Source organism: Anolis sagrei, chromosome 4 (genome assembly GCF_037176765.1).
Source record: "Anolis sagrei isolate rAnoSag1 chromosome 4, rAnoSag1.mat, whole genome shotgun sequence".
Taxonomy (NCBI): Eukaryota; Metazoa; Chordata; class Lepidosauria; order Squamata; family Dactyloidae; genus Anolis; species Anolis sagrei.
This window is the reverse complement of record NC_090024.1, coordinates 4,863,913-4,891,269: the sequence shown is the minus strand read 5'-3', so window position 1 is coordinate 4,891,269 and position 27,357 is coordinate 4,863,913. Positions and strand designations below refer to the sequence as shown.

At 42.1% G+C, this 27,357-nt stretch overlaps 1 protein-coding gene across 1 annotated transcript; it reads right to left on the bottom strand.

The window, feature by feature from the left end:
- Nucleotides 1-163: 163 nt before the first annotated feature.
- Nucleotides 164-17,717, bottom strand: TBPL1 (TATA-box binding protein like 1). The gene is made up of 7 exons (XM_060775990.2): nt 17,562-17,717; nt 14,010-14,196; nt 12,071-12,153; nt 11,900-11,963; nt 6,893-6,996; nt 6,707-6,801; nt 164-1,655 (listed from the first exon to the last, which is right to left on the bottom strand). The coding sequence occupies exons 2-7, from the start codon at nt 14,142-14,144 to the stop codon at nt 1,576-1,578; spliced, it is 561 nt and encodes a 186-aa protein (XP_060631973.1). The 5' UTR covers nt 14,145-14,196; nt 17,562-17,717; the 3' UTR covers nt 164-1,575.
- Between the last annotated feature and the right edge of the window lie 9,640 nt (nt 17,718-27,357).

The following is a 27,357-nucleotide window of genomic DNA, read 5'->3' as shown; positions in this document are numbered from 1 at the left end:
TTGCTAGGATTTATAGTTCACCTACATTCACAGAGCATTCTGAATCCCACCAACGATAAAACTAGGCCAAACCTCCCACACAGAACCCCCGTGTGGGCCACAGCAACGCGTGGCAGGGGACGGCTAGTGATTACATAAAACACATCCTTTTCAAAGAAAGACATGGTTTCAATAGAACTTTTTATTTACAGGACTCCACTGAGTTTATTTCAATCCGAAGTGCAAAACTGGCAGCTGAATGCATACTATCTGCAATATCTATATCCAATTTCCATCCGCCTCTGGAAGGCTTCGGCAGGGAAACGACCCACCGCCTGGTTTTTTACCGTATTGGCAAGAGTAGCATTGGTTTCACTTAAAATTTACGCATCTGTTCCGTGCGCAGATGAGCCCAAAACACACAACATTGGCTTCTCCAAGATCCAAGATGACACGCCAAAGCTGGAAAAGGGCTTTTTTTCCCTTCTCCTTTTACTTTTTTTTGCTTGTTAGCGTTTTTTAAACTAGAATAACTAACACTACGATCGCGATATTTGGCAAAAGAAACATGGAGAGATCTTTAAAAATAGTTTTCAGGTGATGGAAAATACTTCTGTTTTTTTCCTGAATGTTTACATCAGTCTCTAGAAGTAATTTCTCAACACAGCTTTAAAATCAAACGAACCTTACACTTGAACTGCGAACAGGGTATAACTTGAGCGATTTTACAAAGACCAAGTGCTTGTTTAACTCTTCGCCAAGGAACACAGCGGCCAACGAAAGCCTGCAGAGTACATTCGTGTTTAGCACAAAAGGAAGAGACACCCAAATGTGGCGTTTAGTTACAAATATACTGCAGTTAAAACGAGTTCTGCACCTGGAAAATACAAACCTATCTGTCGTTCAGTTCAGCCTAAGCCTGCTACGGATCACTTTATGCACAAAAAACAGGAATAAAAGAGAAGCAAAGGATTACGCTAACGCTGCTCTAGTAACTAATATACAACTGATAATAGAAAAAAAGGAGGAGGAATGTAACAGAAGAGGGATAAGTGAGGGAGTGGGAATAAGTTTTGTCGATTTTTTAATTATTTTTGTGCATTTTTTTCCGGTTTAAAAAAAAAAAGGTTAACATCTACAGCTTCTTTGGTGCCCAACGGTCATCAGCGTACAAAAAAAATGTAAAAGACTAATTTATTCACAAATAATAAAAACACAAGCCCAACCTAAACGACGTGTTTCCAGAGTTAGTGCATATCATGACAAAATTCCGCTTACAAACACACAGAAATTACTGCAGAAATAAATAGAAACGTCCTGTAAAAAGCAGCAATTTTCATGAACTTTGTAAACTTTTGTGTGGTTTTTTTGTTTTGTTTTTTTTACAATACAGCACTGTTCAAAATAAAAATCCCCAAAGGGACAGGGGTGTCTCACTGGGGCCAAGCTGGGCACCGCTCTCAATCTCCCTCTTTTCCCAGCTGAGTTGGTCCAGCGGCCTTTCTCTTTCTGCCCTCAATTCTGCTTTAGAGTCCAACCTGCGGCAGTCTTAGCAAAGGTGCTTGCCTCAATTCGCCTCACCAGGAACGGGCCCGCTTATAAAATAACTTTCCTGCTTTCAAACACAAACGGATAGATCTGCTCCACTGCCGTAGCCACCGTCTTTACGTTTGGCCCTGAGGAGGAACAAGGGGAGGAAAACATGAGAAAGCATCAAGGCGGACAGCGAAAACAACGCCAGAAAGCTACAATCCCGCCCTCATTTATTTATTTATTTTATTTAGCAGTTTTGTATACCGGTCTTCTCACCTCCATCGAGGGACTCAGGCCGGTTTCCAACATCAATATTACAAACAATCATTAAAAACATCGTATTCCAAATTACACTAAGACATTAAAAGCAAAAAATACAGTCATATCATTACAGTCGTCATCATAAAATCATTGTTCGTCAACATCCACCCATATCACAGGATCTTGACTCATTCTTTGAATGCCAGTTTCCAGAGCCAAGTTTTCACCTGTTTTCTCAACATCAAGATAGAAGGGGCAGTTCTGATCTTCGGTGGAAGGGAGTTCCAGAGTCGAGGGGCCACCACCGAGAAGGCCGTCCCTCATCCCCACCAGACGCTCTTGTGAGGCCAGTGGGACCAAGAACAGGGCCCCTCCAGACGATCTTAGCAATCTTGATGGTTCATAGGGGAGAATACGTTCAGACAGGTAAACTGGGCCGGAGTCGTTTAGGGCTTTATAGGTTAACACCAGCACTTTGAATTGTGCTCGGAAGCTAATTGGCAGCCAGTGGAGCTGGTGTAACAGTGGAGTGGTGTGCTCCCTGTACCCAGCACCCGTTAGTAGTCTGGCTGCTGAGCGTTGGACTTGCTGCAGCTTCCGAGCAGTCTTCAGAGGCAACCCCACGGAGAGAGCGTTGCAGTAATCTTGTTATCTGAACTCATATAAATTGAAAACACACCTGAAGAATTATCTCTTCTGGCAGAAGGCCTCCCCAGCCACTTTTAGAATAGAATAGCTTTGTTGCCATTATGCTACTGCAAAAGGAAATGAAATGCTTTCCCCAGCACACCCCACAAAACAACACACCTATCCCTCCATACATACCCCAACACAGCCCCCAATACCACATTTATTTATTATTTATTTATTTAAAACTTTTCTATCCCGATCTTCTCTACCTCCATAGAGGGACTCAGACCAGCTAACAGCAAAAATTCAATGCTAACACTAAAATATAAATAATAATAATAATAATAATAATAATAATAAACCTTTATTTGTACCCCGCTACCATCTCCCGAAGGACTCGGTGCGGCTTACAAGAGGCCGAGCCCAAATGCAATAGTAAAAAGAACAGCAACTACGAACAACAAAATAACTCAAAAAACAAAGCAATAACATTAACAACACCTAATGACGCAATTAAAATCAATGGCAGGGTCAAATGTAATAATTAAAATTAAAAGTGCTGGACATGACCAGGTGGAGTGTTTGGAGGGGGATGGGCATGCAGATATCATGGATCTCTGATAAAGTTAGGGAGAGAGTTCCAGAGTCGAGGGGCCACCACCGAAAAAGCCCTATCCCTCGTCACCACCAATCGCGCTTGCGATGCAGGTGGGATCGTGAGCAGGGCCTCTCCAGATGATCGTAGAGATCATGTGGGTTCGTACACAGAAATGCGGTCACGCAGGTAGGTGGGTCCCAAACCATTTTGGGCTTTGTAGGTAAGCACCTGCACCTTGAATTAGGACCAGAAAATGAATGGCAACCAGTGGAGCTTCTGAAACAGGAGGGTTGACCTCTCCCTGTAAGGAGCACCAGTTATCATACATCAATATTAAAATTAGCCAATACATATAGGATAAATTACGTGCCAGGAGGAAGGCGCGTCAAGCCAACCCCAACCAGGACTGCCTTCCACATGGAAACCAATGCTCTCACTGTGGGAGAAGATGCGGGTCAAGAACAGGGCTCCACAGCCACCTACGAATCCACAAGGAAACCCATCATGGAAGACCATCTTACTCATCCAATGAGGGATTGCCTAAGTAAGTAAGTGTGAGCTCCTTGGTCTTATGGATGTTAAGAACCAGATTATTGTCCCTGCACCACGAGAGAAGCTGATCCACCCCATCCCAATAGGTCTGACCTCACAACTTGAGGATGCCTGCCATAGATACAGGCAAAACCTCAGGAGAGAATGCTTCTGGAACATGGCCTTACAGCTCAGAAAACACACAACAACCCAGTGGTTCCAGCCATTAAAGACTTTTTGTTTTGTTTCAACAGGCCTTTGGAAACAAACTTATCATTGGGAAAGGAAGAGCTTTTAATTATGTGATATATATATTTTTGTTTGTGCGATTTAAAAGCAAGCAAGGAGCACTTTGGATGCAAGACTTTCTGGATCTACAGACCTAATAATAATAATAAACTTTATTTATACCCCACCACTATCTCCCCGATGGGGACTTGGAGCGGCTTACATAGGGCCAAGCCCAAGCAACATATTACATCAAGATAAAACCAAAACATAAACAACAAGCAACACCATCAAAATTACATTAAAAATTCAATAACAAAATAGCATTACAATAAACAAAAAAACACAGACATAGTAAACAATGGGTGGGCCACATGTACAGGATAAAATGTTAAAATCTATAATGAGATAAAAATAGGGGCAAGTTATTTGCCGGGAGCTCATAAAGATACACAAGGTTGTGAAACTGGATTACTGCAACGCACTCTATGTGGCGTTGCCTTTGAAGGCTGCTCGGAAACTCCAACTGGTCCAGCGAGAGGCAGCCAGATTGCTCACCGGAGCGGCATACAGGGAGCACACCACCCCCCTGTTATGCCAGCTCCACTGGCTGCTGATCCAATTCCGAGCACAATTCAAGGTGCTGGTTTTGACCTACAAAACCCTATACAGTTCTGGCCCAGTGTATCTGTCCGAACGGATCTCCCTCTACATCCCACCTCGGAGTCTAAGATCTTCTGGGGAGGCCCTGCTCTCGACCCCGCCAGTGGCACAAGTGAGACTGGCGGGGACGAGGAGCAGGGCCTTCTCGGTAGTGGCCCCCCGCCTGTGGAACTCACTCCCCGGGGAGATCAGATCAGCAACTTCCCTTCTCTCATTCAGGAAAAAGCTGAAAACTTGGATGTGGGACCAGGCTTTTGGAAACTCTGGCAGCTAAAAAGAAAGACCATAATGATGGGCAAATAATGACGAAACCTATTGGACCTATGGAACTCGAAACACTGACCATGAGACTATTTATTGTTGTGCTATTGTGTTATATATTGATGTTTTTAATCTGTTAATTGTTTAATTATTGTAATTGTTTTATATATGTATGTATTTGGATAAGGGCATCGAATTGTGCCTTCTTTTTGTAAGCCGCCCTGAGTCCCCCCTCGGGGGTGAGAAGGGCGGGGGAAAAGTAGCAGAAATAAATAAATAAATAAATAAATAAATAAACTTCCTTTTCGCCAAAGGCGCAGCGGAAGGCCTTAGCATCACAAGAGCTCAACTCAAGGGATAATGCTTAATGCCATCAACGACTTAAGAATGTTGGTAACAGAGAGCTATAAACAGCCACCTTAGATATGGCTCACTTTTATTTTGAGCAACTGAAGCGGGTGGAATTTGACACGTCTGCTAATTCAATTATAAAGCTCTGTTTGTTCATCTCTTTGACATGAGTCTGCTTTTACACTGCTTTCAATTCTATTGACAGTTAGTTGGATTGTTATCAGTCTTGTTCTAGTATAGTTTTGTGACGTGAACTTTTGTTGGATCTCTTTTTATATTCCTAAGCTGCCTTGAGTCCCAAGACTGGGGAAAGACTAGATTAATATAGTGGGTCCTCTGTATATGCTGGAGCTCGGTTCCAGTTCCAGAATAATAATAATAATAATAATAATAATAATAATAATAATAATACTTTATTTGTACCCCGCTACCATCTCCCCAAGGGACTCGGTGCGGCTTACATAAGGCCGAGCCCGAATACAACAATACAACAACAGAACAAGCAGTCAAAACAAAACATAGACAATAAAATATACAACATTATCAATAAGACAGGAGCCCCCCGTGGCGCAGTGGGTTAAACCCCTGTGCTGGCAGGACTGAAGACCCACAGGTCACAGGTTCGAATCCGGGGAGAGGCAGATGAGCTCCGTCTATCAGCTCCAGCTCTTCATGCGGGGACATGAGAGAAGCTTCCCACAAGAATGATAAAAACATCAAATCATCCAGGCGTCCCCTGGGCAACGTCCTTGCAGACGGCCAATTCTCTCACACCAGAAGCGACATGCTCCTGACACGACCAAAAAATCAATAAGACAACACGCAATTAAAAACAGCGGGAAGGCCAAATGTAAAGTTAAAATGTGTATTTTATTTTGCTGTACTGTAATTTTGGGCTTGGCCTCATGTTAGCAGCCCCGAGCATAAATAAAGATGATGATGATGATGATTATTATTATTATTATTGTTATCTTCTCATAGAAACTACTGCTGAGTCCACTTCATGGCTCCAATTAATTAAAATTAAAATGGAGGATGATCTATATACTGTGTGTCAGTCAATATGTATCGTTGCACACCTTCTCCTTCTTTATCACCTATAATAACCCTGAAGCAAACCTATCATGGGATTTTCTTAGTGAAATTTACTTAGAGGAGGCTGCCTTTGCTTTACTCAGGTTGAGAGAGTGGGGCCTGCCCAGGATCACCTAGTGCAGTGGTTCTTAACCTGGGTTCCCCAGATGTTTTTGGCCTCCAACTCCCAGAAATCCTAATAGCTGGTAAACTGGCCAGGATTTCTGGGAGATGTAGGCCAAAAACATCTGGGGACCCCAGGTTGAGAACCACTGACCTAGTGGGTTTCCATAGCTGAGAGGAATTTGAATCCAGGTCTCCTGATGCTCAACCATGCTGGCTCTCTCAAATAACATACTCTAATTAAAATTCATGGAGCAAATTGGCTGAAATGTGTGACAATACAATTTGTTACACGGTCCTCTCCTGCCCACAGAACTAATGAGATTCCAAACCTTTTGCTAGATATAATCTACTGCTATAGTTTTGTCAGAAGAGAACTATACACAGAAATTACCCTGTTCTACAAAACCGCTTAATTACTGGAGATTTGGCACGATAAAGGTTACTCATTCACACACAAAACAGGGCAAATACCTGTCACTGTGATACTTCCTGTTGAGAAAATCTGTAGAGTCGCTCTGAGGGATTTTATTCTGTAGCACACAGCAGGGTGAAGCTCTGGCTCATAGCTAGGAAGAAGAAAATCCATTTCAAAAACCGAGTTATAAAGTAAAGACACAAACTGAAGAGGACTGAGAGTGGATTTAAGTTCTACTGTACCTGGCATGTGGCCGGTTGTTTTTTGTGAATTCGGGCAATCGGATTTCAAAGGGCATGTTGCACACTGCTAAAACGTTCACAACTTTAAAATCTGTAAAAATCACCTTTAAAGGGGAAAAAACAAAGAGTAAGTGATTAAAGGCTATTTAAACTTCCTTAAAAGAAGATCCTTCAGGCAAACTTTATCCCATGTCAACTATTTCAACTACTATTTCTTCTAATATTCGATTCCCCATAAATACAGCACTGGTGCTATATATATTAGCATCTCCTTGGCCTATAACAGGGCATTAAAAGTTTCCAAGTTCACAAACATTTTAAATACCTTTTTTCTTATTTTATTTTTTAAACAAATCTTTAATTAAAAAAAATAACATGTTTTTTTTAATCGTGTCAGAAGCAACTTGAGAAACTGCAAGTCGCTTCTGGTATGAGAGAATTGGCCATCTGCATGTTAACATGTTACAATTGCATTGTTACCCTGACTATTCCCAGATTCACATAGCTTTGTACAAATACAGCTCTGTTGTTCTCTTCTTTCCAATTTTTTACTCCATTACATATAATTGTTGTGATATGTTTTTCTATTTTTATTGGCCATTAGCTACATGTGCAAATATAATAATAATAATAATAATAATAATAATAATAATAGTAATAATAATGATGATGATGATGATGATGATAATTTTATTTATACTCTGCCACCATCTCCCCAAGAGGACTCAGGGTGGCTTACATGAGGCCAAGCCCAACAACACATCAGTAAAAGCAAAACAGAAAGCAAATAAAACAGTACAATTAATATAACCGACATATAAACAATAATACAGAGAATTTAAAACCTTATGGCCGGGCCAGATGTAATAAATTAAAAAAATTAAAATAAACACTTGGTGTGAACAGAGGTAGGATGCATCTAAGCAGGAGGGCTTTAAATGGCAAAGGATGTTACTTTTGTACATGTGGCTAATAAATGGCTTCCATGTATTTTCAAAGAAGTCTTCGTTTATTTCCCCCCTTCTATCAATTTGTAGGTTACTTTTTCCAATAGTGCTACAGCCCTATCTACTATTTCGAGACTTGCGGTACATAGCATGAGTAATATAAGATTTTTATTTACCAAGTCATTATTCCTAATCCAGCAATAGGTAACACGGTCTAGTGCCGGCAGCAATAAACTTTGGCCCTCCAGGTGTTTTGGACTTCAACTCCCACAATTTCTAACAACCTACTGGCTGTTAGAAATTGTGGGAGTTGAAGTTCAAAACACCTGGAGGGCCAAAGTTTGCCCATGCCTGCTCTAGAGGTTTCAATATTGCCCTAGGACAGAACTACGACACCTGTGGCCCTCCAGGTGTTTTGCCCTTCAGCCCCCAGAATGCCTGACCACCAGACAAGCCAACTAGGGATTCTGGGAGTTCAAGATTCCTATCATGGCTTGGACACAGAAACCTACGGGGTGGCCTTGGGCAAATCAGTCTCTCTCAGAAGAAGGCAATGGCAAACCCCTTCCCAAGAAATCTTGCTCAGAAAACCCTGTGACAGGTTCACTTCATTTTAGTAATAATAATAATAAAAAACTTTATTTATATCCCGCCACCATCTCCCAAATGGGGACTCGGAGCGGCTTACATGGGGCCAACCTGGACAACATATTACATCAAAATAAAACCAAAACATAATTTTATTTATTTATTTATTTAGAACTTTTATATACCGGTCTTTTCAACCTCCGCAGAGGGACTCAACAAAGGATTCATAAACAATAGTTTAAAATATCACATCACATAATGCACTAATACATAAAATACATTAAAATACAATCATATAATTACATAAGGCCAAGTCATCAGAATGAAAACACAAATCATCACAATCTGTCCGTGTGGTCAAGAGTTATTGACTCACTCATCGAATGCTAAATTCCAGAGCCAAACTTTCACCAGCTTTTTAAAGTCAGGAGAGAAGGGGCAGATCTAATCTCCAGTGGGAGAGAGTTCCAGAGCCGAGGAACCACCACTGAGAAGGCCCTGTCCCTCGTCCCCACCAGACGCAATTGCTAGGGTGGTGGGACTGAGAGCAGGGCCGCTCAGAAGATCTTAATAACCTTGATGGTTCATAGGGGAGAATCCATTCAGACAGGTAAATTGGGCCGGAGTCGTTTAGGGCTTTATAGGTCAACACCAGTACTTCGATTTGGCGTGATAAAGGTCACGTTGAATTGTGCTCGGAAACTGATTAGCAGCATAAACAACAAGCAACATTATCAAAGTTACATTTAAAAAAAAACACACACATGAATACAATAACAAAATAACATTTAAGGTGGCTATAATTCAGAAACAACACGACACCAAACAACAACATGGGGAAAGCTTTTGAATCAGCTCTGTCCCCATTGGGACAACATTGTTGGAGAAGAAGTCAGTGGCCTTTTTGTACAAAGGCAGAAGAATTGGAACGGCTCGCTCAACAGGCGGTCACTTGAGCAGTGCACCCCTAAAGCAGTGCTTTTCAAATCTGGGTCTCCAAGTGTTTCTGATGCCTGTTCCCACAAGCCGCAGCCAAATTGCTCAGTGGTTAGGGATTCCCAGAGCTGTAGCCTCAAATCATACAGGTTTGAGCAGCCCTGGCCTACAACTAAATGGCTCTAAGTGCATTGATTTTAGGCCAGGGGTCCTCAAACTAAGGCCCGGGGGCCGGATACAGCCCTCCGAGGTCTTTTACCGGGCCCTCGCTCAGGGTCAAACTAAGTCTGAAATGACTTGAAAGCACACAACAACAACAACAACAACAATCCTATCTCATCAGCCAAAAGCAGGCCCAAACTTCACATTGAAATAGTAATAAGTTTATATTTGTTAACATTGTTCTTCATTTTAATTATTGTATTGTTTTTAAGTGGGTTTTTTTTTTTGCACTATAAAAAAGATATGTGTAGTGTGCAGAGGGATTTATTCAAGTTTTTTTCAAATTATGATCTGGCCCTCCAACAGTTTGAGGGACTGTGACCTGGCCCTCTGTTTGAAAAGTTTGTGGACCCTTGATTTAAGCAGTAGAAAAGATTTGCCCTAAAACAAGTAACTTTAGCCAGAATGCAGTCTTTCCTACAAGAATCTTTCTGTAAAGAAAACTAATGTCCAGTTGACGAAAATATATTGACTTTAATTTAACTGATCAGCTTTAAAGTTTATTCTATTTGGGTCAATGGCTGTCAGTAATCCATAATGTCCCCAAATAGTAGGAAATATTGTAATGTAGCCTTGGTTTGGAGGTTACTCTTTCAAAACAAAGAAACCTTAACCAAAAGGTATACAGTATGTATTTACAACAGCAATATAGAACCCTCAGACAGCAATATTGTTGGGTTGTTGTAGGTTTTTTCGAGCTATATGGCCATGTTCTAGAGGCATTTTTTCCTGACGTTTCGCCTGCATCTATGGCAAGCATCCTCACTACCTCACTACCTCTGAGGATGCTTGCCATAGATGCAGGTGAAACGTCAGGAGAAAATGCCTCTAGAACATGGCCATATAGCCTGAAAAAACCTACAACAACCCAGTGATTCCGGCCATGAAAGCCTTCGACAAAGCAATATTGTTCCTCTCTCAGCAAAGAATATTCCTGTGCAGCAAGGCAAAAGGAAAACAAGGAACCAACCAACATGCTACTTCCACATCTACCTGCCACAACACAACCACCACGTACTTTAGACTTCTAGCAACATTAAAGAAAAATGTGTCTCATGAGGAAAGAGGTCAATTTCAGCACAATATTCTCCCACCCTGGCCATTTTAAGCCACAAAGAGACTTAAACCTCAAAGAGGTCCTTTTAACACCAAGAAGTAAACTGGAAGTTATTTCTATTAGTAAAACCTGCCACATCTCACAGTCCAAATTAGTCCTCCATGCCCCCTAGTCAATGGGAGGTCTTTTGAATAATAATAAAATCCCAAAATTGTATCAAAATATAAGAAAATGGCCATAGCATGCCTCCAAGTTATTTCCAGGTAGGCCAACCCTAAGACAACCTATCTTGGGGGGTTCCTGGTAAGACTTGTTCAGAGCCGGTTGCTTTTGCCTTCCTCTGAAACTGAGAAGGTGACTTATTCAAGGTCACCTGGGATGGGAAAGTGTAGCTTGTCATCCCATTGGGTTTTATAACTGAGAGGAGATTTAAGCTTGAGTCTTAGCCCCAACACTCAAACCACTCCACCCCACTAGCTCACACTGACCACATTCACTTTCTATTGCAAATAAAGAACAGGCCTCCATTTTATTTTCATCGTATCTATAGAGAACGGCAGCAATATGAGTCATGTAGCCCAGTAACCTTTTATTATTATAGCCTTTTCCACACAGCATTGTGCAAGCTAACAAGGAACAAATGTGTTGCACTAACCAACAGGAATTACTTGCATTACTTCAACAACAACAAAAACTGTCAATCAGGTTCTCAAACTATGCCCCTGCCTCACTCACTAAGCTTTTACCTGGAAAGTGTCTTCCCTCTCCTAAGGCCCACAGGATATACCCTCTGACAGGTTCACTTTGGAGTGGCTATACGTCAGAAACAACACAATGCCTGGATGTTTGGTGAAACAGCAATAAGGAAAAGATCTACTGATAAGGTGTCAATGACACAAGAACCGCTTTGGTGTTGCTCCTGCCTCTGAGCAAAGAATCCACTATTACCCTCTTTCTTCAATATTATTGCAGAACAGCCACTGGGTACTTTCTGCAAACTGCCCCTCTCTCCTGGTAGAAAACCAAGCTTGTTCACTCCCCAGAAAAAATAGGGGACTAGGGAGAAAACAAGGTCAAGAAGAAAATTTGCTGCTCCGCCAAACTCCCAGGATTCCATAGCATGGAGTTTGACAGTTCAAGTGGTGTCAAACTGCATTAATTCTACAGTGCAGAACCACCCCTTGTCAACTGGTTTTCTAAAAATACATCAAAATAGCAACCCTCTAGAAGTCAGATTTATTTCATTAGAAGAATTACCTGAAAACCTAGCTTTTGTAGACTGCGAGCTAATCGTCTGGCTCCGAATTTAGCTTCTTCTTCACTAGATATGAAAAACACACAAACAACTGGTTAAGGCATCATGGACTCAAGGTTCAGCATTTAATCAGGTGATTTTACAAGAAAGGGACCAATCCAAATGAAATGTACCTTGTGGCTCCTGTGCAAATTACTTTCCCTGAGGACCAAATGGTTGCTGTAATCCTGGGCTTCCTAAGCTTCATTAATACTTTCTGAAATGAGTTTGAAGAAGAAAAAAAAGATATTTTAAATGGAAGAAACTTCCTAATGTAAAAACCTTGAAATGCATATTATTTTGTTATAAAATTTTGTCATAAAATACTATGGTTAATAGATGTTGAATATCCCTTCTCTGAGAACAGAAATGTTTGGCATTTCAGGTTGTTTTTTTTTAGAATAACTGCATATATGTATATAATTGGACAGGCAACTTAGAGGCAAAGATATATACACACACAAAACAGGTTCCAGGAATCCATGCAGCTATATAAAACTGTAAATAATAGTGACCCCATTGAACTGGCCCCAAAATATTAGAGTTATTATTTATTTACATCACTTTTATCCCGCCCATTTCAGCCCAAAGGTGGCTCAGTAACATGGGAAGACCTAGAAAATGCCTGGAGAGGGCATGTTCTGTCACATATCGATAAATAATACTTGTATTGGGGGTTAAATTCCGTAAGAATGAGCTATTTTGGAAATGGACCCAAGCCTAAATATGAAATTTACATGTTTCATGTGCACCTTATACACATAACCTGACGGTAATTTTACACAAACCTTTAAATAACCTTGTGTATGAAACCAGGTTTGTGTACACCAAATCACCAGAAAACACTAATTCCTCAAGTGGATGATTTGGAATAAGGGATGCTCAACCTTTCTAAGTCAAAGTAATACCAAATCTCACCCCATAACCATATTCTATTCAAGTAAAATTCAGAACTGAACCAATGTTTAATTTTTTTCAGACAGAGATTTGCGCTGTTTTACTCTTGACAATTTGAACTACTGGAATGCAGTTTAAACTCATACATCTGCCTTCCTTAGTCCCAGACTAGCTGGGAAAGCCATTCTCCTTATTCTCAACTGAGGCAATGAGAAACATATTTAGAGTACCAGACAGGGAATGAGATCAGAACAGGAAATGGCAAAAGGTTTCTCTTTTAACCCATTAGCAAACTCACTTCCCCAGACAACTTATGTATTCTGCAACCAAAAGCTATTTCAGCCCTGGAAACATCTCCAACAGCCATTATTTTAATTAACCGGGACAAGAGCCAATACAACTCCTTGACAATGGGCGAACAATGAATTGATTGTGAGGGAACAATGACTTCTTAACAAATGTCTGGGCATGGCAACCCCCCATTAACAGAACAATATTCTACAGCAGATTTCACACTCTGAATATCGACTGTTTGTTACTGGTTACTATGATGCACATTTTGCTTCTGCAGAGCATGCAATGATTATTTAGCAATAATTGAAGTATACCCTATAGAGAAAACTGCCTAACTTCGCTAAGTTGTGATTTTCACACCAAAAATGGTACTAGAAAGTAGTCTAAGCAATGAGCAAAGAACACTACACAAATCCCTACATTCCTTTGCCCATGAAAACTGCATTTAGGCTACAATCCTGCATACATATTAATATAGGCTGTATTGAATTCGGTGCCTTACCTTAAGGAGGCATACATAGATTGTAGACTTGGATATTTTGGAATCCCCCCTCCCCCAGCACTCTTGAATTCTTTTCCTCAGAGCTGTCTTACTGACAACACCCTAACACAAGAGCAGAAATTCACATAACACAGGGAAAGTTCAGCTTTTTTGACCCATTTAAAAACATCATGACCGATGCCTTGCAGTGCTAGTATTGACCTTAAGTGCAAGAGCTTTTAAAATGGTTTCTGCCCAGATTTGCATTAATCCAGATCACCAAAATCCTGAAAATGTTTTGCTGCATTGGGGCTTAACTAGATAAAAACACATTAAATTCATATCGCACGAGTGATGCCCCACAGGTCAAAACTCCCAAAGAGAAATGTGAAGTCACTTACCCCGACATCACGCTTATAGATCACGTTGGCTCCCTCTAATGCAATCTTTCTCAAGTTTAAATGGCATCTTGTTCGGAAGACGCAGACTACGTTGGTGATCAAAATATCTAATGCAACATCGCTCTCTGCATCCATTGGGGTGACTTAGAACACAGTTTCCCACCTCGACACCATAAAAGAGGACATTCTGGAAGCGGAATGGGCACAGGTTAAAGGAGGAATAATCTGAACAAGATAAATTCAGATTAATCGTAGCAACAGAGTCTTAAGCAATAACTATCCAGACTGTGCAACTCTTATTTGGAATCCAAAACAAAATGATCACTCTCAATGGTAATACCTTTAAACTATCTGTATGAGGTATCAATGAAACATAGATGTCTTTCATGTTGAGGCTTGAAGCCCATCTCCAAGATATCATAGTATGGATACACAAATATTCCAAAACGCAAAAAAAATAAAAAATCTGGCCCAGTCTGTGTATATGTGCTTTGTGTGTGTATATATTTGTGTATATGTGTTTACATATATATGTGTGTGATTTTGCGCATGCGTTGTAATGTATTTTGGGGGGCTTTCAAATTCTCTTCCGCTGTGTTTTTCAGTGTTTTTATGAGTGATGGTCACTTGTTGGCCTGATAGGTGTATTGTCTCCAAATTTGGTGTCAATTCGTCCAGTAGTTTTTGAGTTATGTTAATCCCACAAACTAACATTACATTTTTATTTATATAGATACACACGCACACATATGTATGCATACATATTAATAATAATATAATATAACAATAGAAAATAAGAGGATATTCATACCCACACACATGCATTTGATACTCTCTCTAGATATACACACACATATACACCTATGTGAAGACATCTGCCCTTGTGCTATGCTACTCCATTGCTGAGTATGCATGTCCAGTGTGGAACACATCTCACCACGCTAAAACGGTAGATGTGGCTCTTAATGAAACATGCCGCATTATCATGGGGGGTCTGCGCCCTGCACCACTGGAGAAATTACACTGTTTAGCCGGTATTGCACCACCTGACATCCGCTGGGAAGTAGCAACCAATAGTGAAAGGACCAAGGCAGTGACATCTCCAGCTCATTCATTGTTTGGGTATCAGCCAGAACGTCAATGACTTAAATCAAGAAATAGTTTTCTAAGGTCTACAGAGGCACTCGCTGGAACACCTCAGCAAGCGAGAGTCCAAAAGTGGCAGGCTCAAACCTACAACCTCAATCCATGGCTGATACCAAATGAGAGACTCCCCTCTGAGCACACAAAAGACTGGGCGACTTGGAAGGCGGTGAACAGACTGTGCTCGGGTACCACGAGATGCAGAGCCAACTTTCAGAAATAGGGCCACAAAGTGAAATCTACGACATGCGAGTGTGGAAAAAAGCAAACCACAGACCACCTGCTGCAATGCAACCTGAGCACAATGGAGGACCTTCTTGCAGCAACACCAGAAGCACTCCTAGTGGCAGCTACTGGTCAAAGGACATTTAATCAACTACCAAGCTTGCAAACTCTGTTTTGTCTGTTTGTTAAAAATGTAATACAATTGTCTGGTTGCCACTGACACGATAAATAAATAATAAATAAACAATAAAATCAAACATTATAATGAAACATATTTCAATCGATAATCATTAAAACAATGTCCAGTTCCGCCATATAGTTATTCCATTATTATATCCGTTACTCCGTATTTTCAAATGCCCGCTCAAATAGCCATGTCTTAAGATTCTTCCGGAATGATAGGAGCAAGGAAGCAATAAGTTTTTAAATGCTGTATGTTTTTGATATTGTTATTGCTTATTGTGTATTTTTTTGAGTTTATTTCAATTGTTTTGTATTGATTTATTGTTATTGCTTTTGTTTATTGATGTGTTGTGGGCTTGGCCTCATTTGGCCCGGCCATTGGTTATAAATGCTTGTATGTCATTGTTGATTGTTTATTGCTTTTTTTGTTTATGTGATTTATATGAATTGTATTGTATTGATTGTTTTATTGATGTTTTTGTTTATCGATGTATTGTGGGCTTGGCCTCATGTAAGCCACATCGAGTCCCTTGGGGAGATGGTAGCAGGGTACAAATAAAGTTTTATTTATTTATTTAGTATTACTATTACTATTATTATTATTATTATTATCTACCTAGGAAGGGTGTTCCATAGCCGAGGGGCCACCACTGGGAAGGCCCTGTCTCTCGTTCCCGCCAACCGTACTTGTGATGATGGTGGAACAGAGAGTGGGGCCTCTCCAGATGATCTTAGGAGTGATGCTGGACTCATCGCTGAGCCTGGAACCCCAGGTCTCGGCGGTGGCTGGGAGAGCTTTTGCGCAATTAAAACTTGTGCACCAGTTGCGCCCGTACCTTGGGAAGCCTGATCTGGCCACAGTTGTCCACGCTCTTGTTACATCCCGAATAGATTACTGCAACGCACTCTACGTGGGGTTGCCCTTGAGGACTGTTCGGAAACTTCAACTGGTCCAGTGAGCGGCAGCCAGATTACTCACCGGAGTGTCATACAGGGAGCATACCACCCCCCTGTTATGTCAGCTCCACTGGCTGCCGGTTCAGTTCCGAGCACAATTCAAGGTGCTGGTTTTGACCTACAAAACCCTGTACGGTTCCGGTCCAGCGTATCTGTCCGAATGTATCTCCCTCTACGTCCCACCCCGGAGTCTGAGATCATCTGGGGAGGCCCTGCTCTCGACCCCACCACTGTCACAAGTGAGGCTGGTGGGGACGAGGAGCAGGGCTTTCTCAGTGGTGGCCCCTCACCTGTGGAACTCACTACCGGGGGAAATTAGCTCATCAACATCCCTCCTCTCATTCAGGAGGAAATTAAAAACGTGGTTGTGGGACCAGGCCTTCGGGTAATCTGACAACTAAATAAAGACAATTGGACGACTAGGACTGACAGGACTGACAAAGTGGAATTGGAATTTGGACTATGAGATGGCAAACGCTGAGCGTTAATTAGGTGAAATCGGTTTTATTGGTTTTATGGTTGCAGTGCTAATTGTTAATTGTGTAATTGCTGCTATATTGCTTTTATTCTACTGTTATGTGGATGCCGGCATCGAATTGTGCCTTTTTGTAAGCCGCCCTGAGTCCCCCTCTGGGGTAACCGAAATAAATAATAAATAAGTAATACACACACACAAATCAATACGTCTCTGATATATGTACATGTAATGTATATATATATATATATATACACACACACACCCCTACAGATCTAATATGTTCCCTTAAACCAGCCCTAAAGAGGAGAGCGGTGTTATGTTCTCTTCCATACCATAGATCAGGCCTGGGCCAACTTGGGCCCTCTCTCCAGGTGTTTTGGACTCCAACTCCCACAATTCCGGTGGTAGTTGGGGTCCAAAACACCTGGAGAGAGGGCCCAAGTTGGCCCAGGCCTGCCTCCAACCCTCCAGATCCAAACATCAGGCGTGAGGCCTTCTCCTCGCTCCCAAGCCTTCCTTTCCGTTCCCAAAGGGTCCAAGGGGAGGAGAGAGGAAGGGGAACCCACCCAGAGATCTCCGCTCGAAGACCGTTCGCCGCCTCTCCAATCGCCTCACGAACGCCTCGGGCCTCCAACGGTCCCGGTTGCCGCGCAACCCGCCCCTGGCCGCTTCCGCTTCCGCCACACAAGCAGGCCTCACAAAGCGGGCGCGCGGGAAGGCCCGCCCTTCCATACGCACTTCCGGAAGGAGAGGCGGGCTCCGTGATAGGGTGCAAGAATATGTCAATAACAAAAGGGGCGTGGCTAGGAATGAGGCCTGAGAGTGGGATTGGTTTTGAGGAGGCGGGCTCTGTGATAGGGTGCAAAATATGTCAATAACAGAAGGGGCGGGGAAAGGGGCGTGGCTACAGATTGCAGTGGAATGGGCCTTTCAAGGTTCGCATGCAAAGAGAAGGGACGGAAAGGGGGCGTTGCTAAGAATGAGGCCTGAGAGTGGGAGTGGTTTTGCAGGAGGCGGGCTCTGTGATAGGGTGCAAGATATGTCAATAATAAAGGGGGCGAGGAAAGGGGCGTGGCTACAGATTGCAGTAGAATGGGCCTGAGAGTGGGATTGGTTTAAGAATATGTCAATAACAAAGGGGGCGGGGAAAGGGGCGTGGCTACAGATTGCAGTAGAATGGGCCTTTCAAGGTTCGGATGCAAAGAGACTGAAAGGGGGCGTGGATAAGAATGAGGCCTGAGAGTGGGATTGGTTTAACAATATGTCAATAACAAAAGGGGCGGGGAAAGCGGCGTGGCTACAGATTGCAGTAGAATGGGCCTTTCAAGGTTCGGATGCAAAGAGAAGAGACTGAAGGGGGGCGTGGCTAAGGATGAGGCCTGAAAGTGGGATTGGTTTAACAATATGTCAATAACAAAAGGGGCGGGGAAAGGGCGTGGCTACATAATCCAGTAGAATGGGCCTTTCAAGGTTCGGATGCAAAGAGAAGGGACTGAAAGGGGCGTGGCTAAGAATGAGGCCTGAGAGTGGGATTGGTTTAACAATATGTCAATAACAAAAGGGGCGGGGGAAAGGGCGTGGCTACATAATCCAGTAGAATGGGCCTTTCAAGGTTCGGATGCAAAGAGAAGGGACTGAAAGGGGCGTGGCTAGGAATGAGGCCTGAGAGTGGGATTGGTTTTGCAAGATTCCGATGCAAATAAGGAAGAAAAGGGCGTGGCTAGGAATGTGATTCAAGAGCGGGATTGGTTGTGCCCGCTTTCGATGCAAATGAGGAGGCGGGAGAGGGAGGAGCCACTACGGTTCTCTGGTCACGGGTTCGAATCCCGCTCGGGCATTGAAAGAAACTCATACTGATGGAGGAATAATATAATAATAATATAATAATAATAATAATAATAAAATTGCATAAAATAAAATATAAAATAATATAAAATATAAAATAATATCAGATGAAATATAAAAGGAAATAAATATAAAATATATATAAAATAAATATAAAATAAAATAATATAAAATATGATATAAAATGAACATAAACTAAATATATTATGTAAAATTACAAATATACTATAAAATAAATATAAAATATACAAATAAAATTTAAAATAATATAAATATAAAATAAATATAAAATATGATATAAAATAATATAAAGTAAATATATAAAATATACAAATAAAATATAAATATAAAATAAATATAAAATATGATATAAAATAAATATAAAATATACAAATAAATATAAAATATGATATAAAATAAATATAAAATATACAAATAAAATATAAATAATATAAATATAAAATGAAATATAAAGTAATAGAAAATATAAAACAAAATAAATTATATAAAATATAATATAAAATAAAATATAAAATAATAACACCTGAAATATAATACGAAATAAAATAAAGAAATAAAAATAAAATTTTCGCGTCCTGGGTAGGCCGAAACTGCATTCTCTTAAACTGCGGATACGGAAACCCATCGGGTCCCTTTATCCGCTAGTCAACGGATCGCTTCGAAAATGGTGTCATTCTTCTCCTGGGAGAATTCTAAGACTAATGGCTATCTCGGTTTCGCTCCGCTGCCCCTTCCACCCTGGGAATAACCTTTTTTGCCTCTGAAACCCCAACCTGGAGTCCAGCTGTTTTTCCAAAGACGTTGCCTCACTGCCACCATTTTATGGGAAGTATCTTGGGAAGTCTGACTTGGCCACGGTGGTACATGCTTTGGTCACATCCCGCCTTGACTACTGCAACGCTCTCTACGTGGGGCTGCCCTTGAAGACGGCCCGGAAGCTCCAGCTAGTTCAACGCGCGGCAGCCATGTTGTTAACCGGAGCGGGACGCAGGGAGCACACAACGCCCTTGCTGTCCCAGCTCCACTGGCTGCCGATTTGCTACCGGGCCCAATTTAAGGTGCTGGTGTTATCCTACAAAGCCCTAAACGGTTCCGGCCCAAAATACCTTGAGAACCGCATCTCGGCCTACGAGCCCACGAGGACCTTGAGATCATCTGGGGAGGCCCTTCTCTCGGTCCCGCCTGCCTCACGGGCACGCCTGGCGGGGACGAGGGATAGGGCCTTCTCGGTGGTGGCCCCCCGGCTGTGGAACTCCCTCCCTGCTGAAATCAGACAGGCGCCTTCCCTCATGGCCTTCCGCAAGGGCCTGAAAACCTGGCTCTTCGAAAAGGCCTTCAGTTAAGTGCTATGTTTTTGGAATGACCACCGGAATGGACCATGACTATGAGATTGATTATGACCCCAAACAAGACGAAGCGGATTTTTAGTTTAATTAGTTGTGTATTCGTAGGATGTGTTATGGTCTTGATCTATTGTAAATTTTCGTTTTCTATGTTCTATGTTTTGTACACCGCCACGAGTCGCCTTCGGGCTGAGAGTGGCGGTTAACAAGTGCAAATAATAAATAAATAAATAAATAAATAAATAAATAAATACAAGGAGCCTGCCAATCCTGGGAAACTGTTGCGGTCAACCCATGGGATCCCTAAGATGTGGGCCTTGGTCCTTGGTGTGGAGGGATCTGTAGTTCTTTCCATGGATCTCGACCTTCAGTGTTGGCGGACGGCCATAAGGAGTCTGTGGACACTGGGACACCTTTTTCCCCTTGCCTTTTCTGGATTTTGCAACTTTGATCAACTTTCCCAAACTCACAAAAACTTTTGAGAACTTTATGGAACTTCTTCCCCCAGCCCTATGGACTCCCTTTTCATGATTAAGGGGTAATATGATTTTGCTCATGAACTTATACTTTTGGACACTGGTGGGTGGAAAGGGTGTATATCACATTCCTTTATGCTTCGTTATCCCTTATGTATTGTGTATGTGTCTGTATATGAAATATACACCCTTTCGTGACCCCAGCATGACACCAGCCTTGGCTAGTCCATTTCCCAAGGCAAATTCCTATTGATTTAAGGACTGATTGCATGATAATAACCCGGCTCTCCTCGAGTCTCAGAGCAGGACCACTTGAGGGGAGCCCCCACGTGAACTAGTCATCTACCAACAAGGAGACATCCTGCTTTCCTCCCTTTTGTCATTTCCCCATGGACCGAGAAAATCCATAAGATAACAAGATGATCCAATATCCAAGACAAGGAAATACCAGGGCTTGACGATCGTGCCAGCCATATCTACGTATCTCAACCTTTCAAGAGACCCGACCGGCTTGAGGAGTCTATTCTTTGATTTATCGCCAGCCATCAGGACACATTAAATCATTTTAATTCACTTCATTGTTCATCCCAAGGACCGCCTCCTCCGAGAGCCCAAAGTGCCATTGGTTTTCTGATTGGCTGAGGCGTAGCTAAGTCAGCCCTGCCTCCCCTCCAGCTGATGACAACAGCCAATCAGGAGAATGCCGGCTGAGGGGCGGCCGGCAGGAAATTTGAACTTTGACGGCTCTGTTTTTCTATAAAAATGTACTACCATGTATTGAATGTATGTCTCTCCTTGCAAAGGCATTCGACACAGTGAATCACAGCGCTCTGTGGACCATCCTCCAAAAAATCGGGTGCCCTGACCAATTCGTGAACATCCTGCGGCTCCTCCATGATGACACGATGGCAACAGTTTTGGACAGCAGTGGCTCCCAAAGTGACCCATTTAAGGTGGAATCGGGTGCCAAACAGGGATGTGTTATTGCCCCAACTCTATTCTCCATCTTCATCGCTATGAGACTTCACCTTGTTGATGGGAAGCTTCCCACCGGAATGGAAATCATCTATCGGACAGATGGCAAGCTGTTTAACCTCAGCAGACTGAAAGCCAAAACCAAGGTGACAACAACATCTGTTACAGAACTCCAGCATGTTGATGACAATGTCGTCTGTGCGCATTCAGAAGAAGATCTACAAGCCACTCTAAACACCTTTGCAGAAGCATACAAGAAGCTTGGCCTGTCATTGAACATTGAGAAAACCAAAGTGCTCTTCCAGCAGTCACCAACCAACCCCTCTCCAATGCCAGCGATACAGCTTAATGGTGTAACGTTAGAAAATGTTGATCATTGACACTGAAATACAACGTCGCCTGAGCTCTGCGAGTGCAGCATTCTTCCGAATGAAGGAGAGAGTGTTTGAGGACCGGGACATCCATAGGGAGACCGAGGTGCTTCTTTATAAAGCCATTGTCCTTCCAACCCTGCTATACACCTACAAGACGTGGACTGTCTACAGACGTCACATGCAACTCCTGGAATGATTCCATCAGCGCGGCCTCCAAAAAATCCTGCAAATCTCTTCGGAAGACAAGCAGGGAAATTTCAACATGCTGAAAGAGGCAAAGACCACCAGCACTGAATCGATGGTCCTCCGCCATCAACTCCGCTGGACCGGCCATGTTGTCCGGATGCCTGACCACCATCTCCCAAAGCAGTTGCTCTACTCCGAACTTAAGAACGGAAAATGGAATGTTGGGGGACAGGAAAAGAGATTGAAAGATGGGCTTAAAACCAACCTTAAAAACTGTGGCATAGACACTGAGAACTGCATCTACACTATAAAATGAATGCAGTTTGACATCACTTTAACTGCCCAGACTCAATGCAATGCAATCATGGGATTTGTAGTTTGGTGAGGCACCAACACACTTTGGCAGAGAAGTCTCAAGACCTTGTAAAACTACAACTCCCAGGATTCCATAGTAGTTCACGTGAGGCTGAACCGCATTAATTATACAGTGTAGATGCACCATAAGTGAGGCAACAAAACCAAAACATCTTCCATACAAAAGCAGAGACAGAAGTATAAGAACAGGTGGTGGTTATTGTGCTTTTCCCCCCTGTGAAATGACATTGGCATTATTACAAATGAGTCTTTGGGTGGAGGTATGCATCAACATTTCGCTTTGAGAAAGAAAGCGGCCTCCAAGAATTCAAATGCTTCCTTCTTTGCATAGAGAGAATTCCACAATCGAGTTTTTTGTTGCTAAAATTCCACCTTTTTCTTTCTTTCTCCTTCCCGCACTGACTTGCCCTCTGCATTTAAATTCAAATTACAGGCAGCAAAGAACTGAAAATGCCACTGGAGCACAAAAACCAAACCCAGTGCTATTGTTGTCAAACCAAAGGAAAGCTTTCTATAGATGGACGGAACTGTCTTTGGTGCCAAAAGGTGTTTTTGTTCTGCGAGATCAATGTGGCTTTCATATACATTTCAAAGAAGGGAAGAGATGACAACCCATTTTTAAATGTGCTGCCCTCATCTCAGTGCTTTTGATTACATCCTTACAGCTGGAGCTGTGATTTTTACCAGGGTTGTAAACTCTCAAGGCCCATCGAGGCTGAGACATAATGTAGTTTCAAACTGCACTAAACGGTCAGTGTAGACCGGTGTTTCTCAACTTTTCGGTCAGGACCTCGGGTGGGGGGATCGTGAGGGGGTTTCAGCGGGGTCACCAAAAACCGTGAAGCAATGGCTTCAAACTACAAGAGAGGAGATTCCATCTGAACATGAGGAAGAACTTCCTGACTGTGAGAGCCGTTCAGCAGTGGAACTCTCTGCCCTGGGTGTGTGGTGGAGGCTCCTTCTTTGGAAGCTTTTCAACAGAAGCTAGATGGCCATCTGTCAGGGGTGATGGTCTTAGGAAGCCCTTTGGCAGAGAAAGCTGAAGATCTCTCCACCTGTTCTTCTCTTCCTTTTTGGAAACAGACTGTGCATCCTCCCACCTCCTCCTGCTCTCTGGATGTAGGTGAACTACAACTCCAGAACTCAAGGTCAATGCCCACCAAACACTTCCAGTATTTTCTGTTGGTCATGGGAGTTCTGTATGCCAAGTTTGGTTCAATTCGATCACTGGTGGAGTTCAAATGCTCTTTGATTGTAGGTGAACTATAAATCCCAGCAAATACAACCCCCAAATAACATGCTCTATTTTCCCCAAACTCCATTAGTATTCACATTTGGGCATATTGAGTACCCATGCCAAGTTTGGTCCAGATCCATCATTGTTTGCGTCCACAGTGGTCTCTGGATGTAGGTGAACTACAACTCCAGAACTCAAGGCCAATGCCCACCAAACCTTTCCAGTACTTTCTGTTGGTCGTGGGAGTTCTATGTGCCAAGTTTGGTTCGATTATCTCATTGGTGGGGTTCAGAATGTTCTTTGATTGTAGGTGAACTATACATCCAGCAACCACAACTCCCAAATGTCAAGGTCTAGTTCCCCCAAACTCCACCAGTATTTACATTTGGGCATATTGAAGATTCGTGCCAAGTTTGGTCCAGATCCATCATGGTCATGGGAGTTCTATGTGCCAAGTCTGGATCAATTCTCTCATTGGTGGGGTTCAGAATGCTCTGTGATTGTAGGTGAACTATAAATCCCAGCAACTACAACTCCCAAACGGCAAAATCAATCCCACTCCCCAAACCCCACCAGTGTTCAACTTTGGGCGTATCAGGCGTTTGTGCCAAATTTGGTCTAGTGAATGAAAATACATCCTGCATATCAGATATTTACAGGACGATCCATAACAGTAGCAAAATTACAGTTATGAAGAAGCAACAAAAATAATGTTATGGTTGGGGGTCACCACCACATGAGGAACGCTATTAAGAAGTGGCAGCATTAGGAAGGTTGAATACCACTGTGGTAGATTCATGTATTGCGGTTGCATGCGTCTACATGGAAGGAGTTAAATGAGGTAATTCATGGAAAGGGTTAAACGGGGTCATTCATGGAAGGGCTTAAATGAGGTCATTGACCCCGACCCCCCCTCCAAATAAAAATAAACACTACCTCCTCCACTCAGGTTTGACTTCTACACCTCAATTTCTAGCATTACACACTTTAACATTTGAAGTTTAGCAAGACAACAGCCTTCTTTGGCAGAAGAGGCAAAAAAGAACTTTGAAAACTACAACTCCCAGGACTCCATAGCATAGAACCACAGGCGTTAAAGTTGTATTAAACTGCATTAATTCTATGGTGGTGTTGCCTTTATTATACGCACTCTTGGACACAAAAGTGTGATGATCATTTCTCCATCAGCAGGTGGTGATGTTGTCTTGTTGGAAGCCGAAATGCCTTCTTGGTTTACAAAGTCAAGTCAAGAGCTCAGTCTGCAACAGGAAAAGAGAGATAGGAAAAGCAAAAATGGTCCAACGGAATCCATTAAAAAAATAAATACATTTTATTTATATATTTATTTTTAATAAAGCTTTATACTAATAATTAAAACATTTTGTTTACGTATTTAATTATATCCTGCTTCATTTCTCCATTCGGAGATTCAGAACGGCTCACAATCGAAATCATTACAACTTAAAATATACAAATATACAACAATAAAATAGTATTATCATTATAGATTATTATGTATTATTATTATATTATATATGAATAGTAGTATTATATTTAATATATCAGTATTATTATATTACAATATCAGAAGACGCTTCCTTCTTGGGTGGAGAGCAATGTCCAATCTCGAGAAAATCGTAAAGAGTAGAGACATCAGACTGGCAACCAAGATCCATTGCATAGTCAAAGCCATGGTATTCCCTGTAGTCACCTACGGATGTGAGAGCTGGACCTTAGGGAAGGCTGAGCCAAGGAAGATCGATGCTTTTGAGCTGTGGTGTTGGAGGAAAGTGCTGAGAGTGCCTTGGACTGCGAGAAGATCCAACCAGTCCATCCTCCAGGAAATAAAGCCCGACTGCTCACTGGAGGGAAAGATACTAGAGACAAAGCTGAAGTCCTTTGGCCACATCATGAGGAGACAGCAAAGCCTAGAGAAGACAATTATGCTGGGGAAAGTAGAAGGAAAAAGGAAGAGGGGCCGACCAAGGGCAAGATGGATGGATGGCATCCTTGAAGCGACTGGACTGACCTTGAAGGAGCTGGGGGTGGTGATGGCCGACAGGGAGCTCTGGCGTGTGCTGGTCCATGAGGTCACGAAGAGTCGGAGACGGCTGAATGAATGAACAACAACAACAAAAGACTACGCTTCATGATATTTCCCTTTGGATCTTGGGAACTTTGCCTTTGCATTTAGGACTCTGTTTTGTCTATTGAACTTTTGCATCTTTACTTCTCTGTTTGATTTTGCTTTTTCTCAGTAAACTACAAAACCTACAGCCTTGGTGTGTGGTGGTGTCTTGAGCAAGCTGAATCTATCCTGAGTGTTGCGACACATAGGTCAACAGCAAGCTAGACTATTAATGGTCAGGAACTCACTCCAACCCGGGCTGGCTTTGAACTCATGACCAGTAGTGATTTACTCCTTATACATTATTTGTATAATAAAACCTTTATACAAATAACGTGCCATAGCCCGGTCTTATATATAGATACTAGCTGTCCCCTGCCACGCGTTGCTGTGGCCCAACCTGGTGATCTGGAAAATAAAGTAATGAGAAAGTGTTGGTTTCTAATATAAGTAATGTCTTTCTGCTTGTGGATAAGCAGTATTTCTTGCTGTTTCTTTATCAGTGTTGATGTGGAGGTTGTCTGGTTTGCCTACTCTGGAACATGCAAGATATCATTGTCCTTCTTTAAGGGTCCCTTTCAAATCTAGGATACTATATCTCTCTGTGTATGAATCATATCTATCTCTATCTATGGCTGGATGGCTCTTTGTCAGGAGGACTTTGATTACGTTTTCTTGCCCTGATGAAGGGAGTTGGACTGGATGGCCTTAAGTATGGGGTTTCTGTGTGGGAAGTTTGCCCCAATTCTGTTGTTCGTGGGTTTCAGAATGCTCTTTGATTGTAGGTGAACTATAAATCCCAGCAACTACAACTCCCAAATGTCAAGGTCTGTTTCCCCCAAACTCCATCTGTGTTCATATTTGGGCTTATTGAGTATTCATACCAAGTTTGGTCCAGATCCATCATTGTTTGAGTCCACAGCTCTCTAGATGTAGGTGAACTACAACTCCCAAACTCAAGGTCAATGGCCACCAGACCCTTCCAGTATTTCCTGTTGGTCATGGGAGAACTGTGCGCCAAATTTGGCTCAATTCCATTTTTGATGGAGTTCAGAATTGTCTTTGATTGTAGGTGAACTATAAATCCCAGCAACTGCAACTCCCAAATAATAAAATCATTTTTATTTTATTTTTGAGTGATGGTCACTCCTTGTGTTGTGAGACGTTTCGTTGCCAAATTTGGTGTGATTTCGTTCATGGGTTCTTTTGTTTTTAAGGAACTCAATATGCACAGAGCATTTTTATATATAGATAGATAGATATAGATATAGATATATATATAAACCTTTATACAAATAATGTTTCCTAAAAGGTTAAAACCGTAAGTACTGTAGAGTAAGTCCAAAATCCCTGGAGGGAGGGCCCAAGTTGGGTGTTGCCAAGCGGAACTCTTCTGCGCGGC